Source organism: Glossina fuscipes, unplaced genomic scaffold (assembly GCF_014805625.2).
Source record: "Glossina fuscipes isolate IAEA_lab_2018 unplaced genomic scaffold, Yale_Gfus_2 108646, whole genome shotgun sequence".
NCBI classification, from domain to species: domain Eukaryota; kingdom Metazoa; phylum Arthropoda; class Insecta; order Diptera; family Glossinidae; genus Glossina; species Glossina fuscipes.
The window spans coordinates 1-6,756 of NW_024005701.1; the positions used below are offsets into that span (position 1 = coordinate 1).

At 34.5% G+C, this 6,756-nt stretch overlaps 3 protein-coding genes across 5 annotated transcripts; 2 read left to right on the forward strand and 1 right to left on the reverse strand.

The window, feature by feature from the left end:
• The first annotated feature begins 18 nt into the window (after nt 1–18).
• Nucleotides 19–1,989, forward strand: LOC119644302 (Golgi pH regulator-like). Of its 3 annotated transcripts, XM_038043847.1 has the most exons (8): nt 19–178; nt 231–501; nt 562–787; nt 847–1,031; nt 1,092–1,273; nt 1,357–1,542; nt 1,614–1,761; nt 1,817–1,989. In XM_038043847.1, the coding sequence occupies exons 1-8, from the start codon at nt 122–124 to the stop codon at nt 1,909–1,911; spliced, it is 1,350 nt and encodes a 449-aa protein (XP_037899775.1). In that variant the 5' UTR covers nt 19–121; the 3' UTR covers nt 1,912–1,989. The 3 variants fall into 3 exon arrangements, with proteins under 3 accessions (XP_037899775.1, XP_037899774.1, XP_037899773.1); XM_038043846.1 differs by having other exon boundaries at nt 847–1,035; nt 1,099–1,273; nt 1,614–1,982; XM_038043845.1 differs by having other exon boundaries at nt 1,614–1,980.
• Nucleotides 1,990–2,159: 170 nt separating this feature from the next.
• LOC119644304 (WD repeat-containing protein 46-like) lies at nt 2,160–3,965 on the forward strand. Its single transcript, XM_038043848.1, has 2 exons — nt 2,160–3,691; nt 3,755–3,965. The coding sequence occupies exons 1-2, from the start codon at nt 3,287–3,289 to the stop codon at nt 3,893–3,895; spliced, it is 546 nt and encodes a 181-aa protein (XP_037899776.1). The 5' UTR covers nt 2,160–3,286; the 3' UTR covers nt 3,896–3,965.
• On the reverse strand, nt 3,918–5,994 carry LOC119644301 (testis-expressed protein 10-like). Its single transcript, XM_038043844.1, has 2 exons — nt 4,782–5,994; nt 3,918–4,711 (listed from the first exon to the last, which is right to left on the reverse strand). Exons 1-2 carry the CDS (start codon nt 5,992–5,994, stop codon nt 3,918–3,920), a joined length of 2,007 nt encoding a protein of 668 aa, XP_037899772.1.
• Nucleotides 5,995–6,756: the final 762 nt, after the last annotated feature.

The following is a 6,756-nucleotide window of genomic DNA, read 5'->3' on the forward strand; positions in this document are numbered from 1 at the left end:
ATTTGTGCTGCGAATTCTAAATCAAGTGCGACAAAAGCACTGCTAATATTAAAAAATGAAATTATCAAGCCACTTTTAATTTATTAATTATCGCGTGTGTACAGAAACGTAAAAAACGAAAATGTCTATTAAAAATATGGAATTTTTTGAAGACTGCATCATTGTATTCGTGTCCCAGGTGAGTTTTTCAGTATAAATGAAAGCCGGTCTAATTATTGTGTATTGTTTAGCTTCTCTTCTTTGCTGGTGGATGGTGGTTTTTTGTTAAGCAATTATTTAAAAATTATGAAATTCGCCACATATCTGTGCAACTTATATTCTCTGTGACATTTGCTTTATCCATAACCATGTTTGAACTAATCATTTTCGAAATTCTCGGTGTTTTGGAAAGCAGTTCACGTTACTTTCATTGGCGTTTAGGGTTAACACTTCTCCTGTTAATGGTGATTGCAGTTATTCCATTGTATATATTTTATTCAATTGTTCATAGTATAACCTTCGGTAAGTGGTCCTTAGTTTCAGAAAATTGTACTTTTTTCATATCCTTTTCTTTTCATACAGTATCCGAAAAATGGGTACGGATCATAACTATGAGTTGTTGGCTTGCTTTTCTTTATGGTCTATGGCGAATAGGCGATCCATTTCCTTTGCTTAGCGTTTCACATGGTATATTCACTATAGAGCAGGGCGTCTCACGTATTGGAGTTATTGGTGTTACCGTAATGGCCGTATTATCAGGTTTTGGAGCTGTCAATTGCCCTTATCAAAGTATGACATATTTTATAAGGTAAGCCTATAAAGGGCATAAGTTTAGACGTTCGTTAATACTAATGTAGAAATTTATAGGCCAGTCTCTCAAATTGATATAATAACTTTGGAAAGACGTTTGCTACTAACGGTAGATATGCTTACCAATAAAAAGAAACGTATGGCTTTGGAAAAACATAGACGAAACAAAACCCATCAAACCAAGACAGGATTATGGAACATATTGAGTTCCGCGGTAAATCGGGTAGATGTAGGAGGTGAAAGTAAGTAAGTTTAGCTTATAAGAAAGCAAGACAAAAGCCCTGTATCTTTATAAATTGCAGATATTAGTCAACTAAGGATGGAAATTGACGGTTTGGAGGAGTTGTTACGCCATATATTTTTGGAAGTTAATTATCTGAAAAATATGCAAGAACGTCAGAAATGGTCAAAAACTTTACAGGGTCGATATTTTAACGTTATAGGACACTTTTTCAGTGTTTACTGCTTGTGGAAAATACTGATAGTAAGTATATCATATTTGTGTAGTTAAAAAAAGTAATATAATACGTACATATATATATATATGTGCGCAATCCTATCCGATAGTGTACAGCAAATATTATATTCGATCGGGTGGGCAAGAAAGATCCCGTTACTCGAGGTTTTGAAATTGCCGTGCATTGGTGCGGTTTCGATATAGATTTAGCATTCTGGAATCAACATATATCGTTTCTCTTGGTAGGCTGTATTGTCGTAACTTCTATAAGGGGATTGTTGCTAACCTTAACCAAGGTAGACAAATCTCATAATATTAATCTTTTCAGAAATATTAATCTTTTTTTTCTATGGTCGCATTTTTTCAGTTCTTTTATCGCATTTCTTCTAGTAAATCGTCAAACATTATAGTTTTAATTCTTGCACAAATTATGGGCATGTATTTCTGCTCTTCGGTGTTATTGATGCGTATGAATATGCCTGCCGAGTATCGTGTTATCATCACACAAGTGTTAGGTAATTTACACTTTAATTTCTATCACCGTTGGTTTGATGTGATATTTCTTGTTAGCGCTCTGTCCACTATTATTGTATTATATTTGTCACAGAAGCCAACAAACTATGGTCACTCGTCATTACAATAAAACTGCTCCTATTACAAATTAACACAATATTTTTATTCTTAAGAATTTCTTTGAAGAAAAAATTTGTAAAAATTTTCTCACTGATAAAACTTCTTGCACTTTTTCCAAGAAAAAAAAAAAAAAATCTCTTTTTCTATATTTAATTTGCAGTGTAAAGTATAAAAACCAATTTTTTTTAATATGTCTGCATAAATAATTTTTAATTACTTCTTCTTTATATAAATGCTTTTGAAAATAAGGAAACTAAACTTATATTTATTATCTTAAGGCGAATATTTATATATCAAGTTTTTAGACATTTTATCCTTTTTCTTGATTTTTGCAATTGTTAATTTTCCTCCGCTTGAAAAATACATGTACTTGATTAGGGTCTTTGATCTTGTATCTTAACAAATCGTATATCAAGAATTAGCTGAAAGTTGAAAATTTCGCTTATAATTGAAAAAAGTTTCCATTGAAATTTGCATTATTTTTTTTCGGGGCAAGTTTGACGTAATCGTGAACTCCGTAATTGAATAAACCTTGTTTTCTTATTATCTGAACATCAACGATGGCATGCAAGTCTATATGAATGTCGCCTGCACGAAAATAACTTGGTAAACGAAACTGTATGTCAGAAGTTATATCCAAAACTTGATTGCGAATATTTTCATGTCCAGACCCATTTTACGCTCTATCTGATTCTTACTAGTGAGTACCAAAGTTGATCAGAATAACAGAACATGCAGGCGACGACGGTCAGTATTGAACGACTCATGAAATCAAAAAAAAAAAATCCCACGAAAGCCTGGGATGACAAAGAAGTTTGATTCATCGATGGTAAATTTTAAGTCTATTTAGTCATGTCACCTTGTCCGGTTAATCTTGCTGCTATTATTATACGCTTGCGCGTATTTTGATCTTTTTTCATTTGAAAAAGACATTTACTGACGATTAAGATTCGTGGATAGAAAAAAATAAACACTAAGGCAGTTAGTCAGTTAATGCTAACGGCTCTTTCCTACTCGACTACTCATGCGGATATGGAGCAGTTTGAAAAGCGAGAATGGGAGATCGAATTTTTCATTTATAATCGTGACAGCGAACATGTAACTTTGAGTTTTCAAGACGCAAGTGGAAATAGAAATGAGCTTAAGACCACATATAAATAATCAAAAATAATGGTTAGATACCATAATTAAAAAGTATTTTCCTTTCGAACATTCCAAATTAAACGTTGTCCGATGATGTGTAAAATATTTTTTCATTTCGCTCGGATAACACATTGAGGGGTAAATTAATAGAATTGTATGTGGACTTATATCTCTAGAGTTTTTCTATTTTTATACCCTATACCACTTGTGGTGCAAACGTAAGTTTGTGCGAATGTATACAACACCTAGGAGGACTTCAGATAGATGCGCCTCTTATATCGATCGATTCGGAGCGGGCGTTTTTGTCCTTATGAAGACATTTTGGGTATTGCGACAGCCAATGGTTTTCGGTCGCTATTAGTACCAGGTTCAGGTGAATCCAACTGTGACGCGTTAGAAGATAATTCTTATGAAACAAAGAAGCAAAGACGTGAACGTGAAGTACATGCCCTACTCGAAAAAATACCAGCAGAGCTGATCACTTTGGATCCTAATGATATTACCACTGTTGACGTACCCTCACTTCAAGAGAAAGTGGACGCGAAAAAAGCTCTATTCTTTCTTAAACCACCCCAGGTGACAATAAACCCACGGCGTAAAATGAGGGGTCGTGGCGGAAGTGTTAAAGCGGCCCGTAATAAACAAATTGTTAAGGACATAAAGAGAAAGGTAAAACGCGCATATGCAGAAGACCCGACTTTCGAATAATTTCTAAATCAAACATTTTTACAGGAATTCATTGCAAACATCCGGCAAACCAAAAAATCCATAATTGCAACGCATAAGCAAGAGGAGGTCGGTGAAGACTTTTTACCTTTGGAAACACCTACTAGTGTTCTGGATCGTTTCAAGCCGAAGAAAATGAAAAAATAAAAAAAAACTATTTTACTTTTGTTTATATACTTCTATTAAAGTTCAATGTCAGTACATAGTGGCAATAATCATTTAGTCTTTCATCGGTTATACACTCATTCAGATTACTCGTTATTTCTCTTAAATCCTCTTCCCTTACACTTTGAGGATTCTGCCAATAGAACAAGTTAATGATATGCTTTTTACCCTCAACCACATCTAAGGCCCCGTTCACTTTTATTCTTTCCAAATTTCTCACCACATCGCTGAAAAGTTGTCGTAAGGTGCTTAAGAAGACTTCGTTCTGTTGCTTACCCAATTGGATCATAGATAATAATATCGATTCGCTAATCGATGATTTTAAAAGTAAATGAGGTAAAAATTCCAGAAATTCTTTCAATTCCTGGCAGTTATAAGCCTTATAAAGGCAAGAATCTTGGATAATTTCGCACAACAATAGTAGAAGTGTAGATGAGGAAATTGAATCGCCAAACTTATGACTCAGAAAAGATTTAACGGAGCTTTTCAGCAGAAGAAGAGTGCCCTCACGATGAGTCTGAAGCATTTGCAAGCCATTCATGAAGAGTAAACTCCTTAAAGCTTTTAAAAGGATAGATAAATAATCATGCTCCCGTTTCGGATCCATTGAGTCGATGACACCTTTTAAATATTTTAAAATGCATGAAAACTTTTCTGCTTGTATTTGCAGATTCCCAGCAAAAAAACGACACATTATATAACTGACGCAAACATTTTGATTGTAACAGTACGATGTTAACGGGGAAAGATTCGATTTTCGCGATCTCTTTTTGTTTACTGAATTTTCTGGGCCGTTCACTGAAAATTTTAGAAAGGTTTGATTAGATCTGTAAGAATTCTCATTTTCATATTGAAATAATACATTTACCCTCTTTGTCCCCGTCCATTAATTCGTAGGGAAAGCCAGTTTGCACAAAATTTAAAGCAAATATTTCTTTGTACTGATCCTGAAACCATAAACTCAATGCGTGATTATTAGTTTGTTCTTCATGAATATCAATTAGGAACCACAGATCTGCTATAATTTCTGAAACGATTTTTAAAGCTTGAGCGGCATCCGAATTTATTGAACGTTCTGTTCCTTCTCCTGAAGTGTGTTGCGGTCGCACTTCTAACCATGATTCCAACAACAAAGGCATTAAATGATCCACATATGATTTCAGTTGATTACATTCCTCGTGTATCAATAGATTGCCAGGCATGGCGTTTTCACCTATCGTTCTTTGAAATATGTTTGATAGATCGCATGGAAGATCATTCTGAGATGACCGTTTCACTCCGTAGTACTGTGGTACGTTTGCATTAAATATTAATGGATTCTTTTGCTTTCCTCCGCTTATTGTAAAAGGACCGCGACTATCTTTTTCTTCTTTCCTTTGGCTTACTAAATTGCTTAGCATTTGTTGCAAACGCAACAACACTTTGGAACGCCACTTAACATTCGTTTGCCTTTTTCCTATATTGAATGTTAGCATTCGACCGGCTTTACCACCATCCGCTCTTACCCGTGATATCATCTCCAGAAAATTTTGAAAAATCTTATGGCTATGTTTAGCAACCAATGATGGCACATGATCCAGCAAAACATCCAACATTAACAATGAATCCTCTTGTATATAAGGTTGTATATGGGTCATAGCACAGCGCAGGTACGAAGAAATTATATGAAAAAATGGCCCAATTGAGACTTCTTTCAGTGATTCAAACAGAATGCTCAATGTTTTAAAAGATTCTCTTCTAATATCGCGTTCCGCATCCAAGCACATGGAAACCACACCCTGGATTATTTCGTTTAGACAACCCAAGATGTCTAAGCTATTGTTGACAATTGCTTCTCTTAATTTACGCAGCGATTCTAAGCGAAAATTTGATCCGTGATGTTTGAGGCGATTTAAGGTTTCCTTTATATTGATTTGCCTTTGACCGTCAACATATTTTAAATCTTTTAATTGTTCCTTGATTGTTATTTTACGTATTTTAAACTCAGTCTTTGTAACATTTAAACCCTTAGGCAATTTAGCGCCTTTCAATTTAACTTTGGCTTTTTCGGCTCGTTGTTTCTTTTTATACGAGCCTCCCATTTGGATGCAATTTTAAGAAAGCTTCGTAAGAAAATTCAAATTGCACGTTTACTTTACAATTAAAGCAACAACAAATTCACTTAGGTCTTACAGAGTGAAGTAAAAGAAAAAGAAAACAAAAAAGTAGAGTTTCCGTTATTCATTCGTGTTCGAAATTAGGTATTTTGGTACAATTTTTAAAGGCTTACACTGCACTCGCTTCCAAAAACGGAATGCTTAGCATAAAATGCAAAAAAAAAGTAATAATGATGATGAAGGTGCTATCGGTATATATAAATAATGGTTTCAATATAGATAGACTTGTAAACCAACACATTTGATGAGTAGGGACGAAATCGAACGATATGTTTCGATAGAGATATGCATACTAGCTTATCAAACGCCGAAGCGGCATGAACTGTGACTTCAGTGTCATCTATTTTTTTTCTTTTTTAATTTGCTTTTGCTTAAATTAAAAAAAAAGGCAGAAAAACAAAACAACGGCAGTTTATTTCAAGTGTAAAAGTTATTCGCCCTTTCGTCAAATTTTATTGTATCTATCGTTCGTAAAACGTTCATAATGCCTAAAGCGAAGCTTTTTACGCGAAGATATTGAGAACGCGCCGTGACGGTGAAACGCGATGATATGCGAGCAATCGAAAGTAAATTGGGAACGCCTGTATCGTCAAAAGCTGCAAAAAAATTGAGCCTTATAAACTATACGATATAGGGTTGCATTTGTGCTGCGAATTCTAAATCAAGTGCGACAAAAGCACTGCTAAT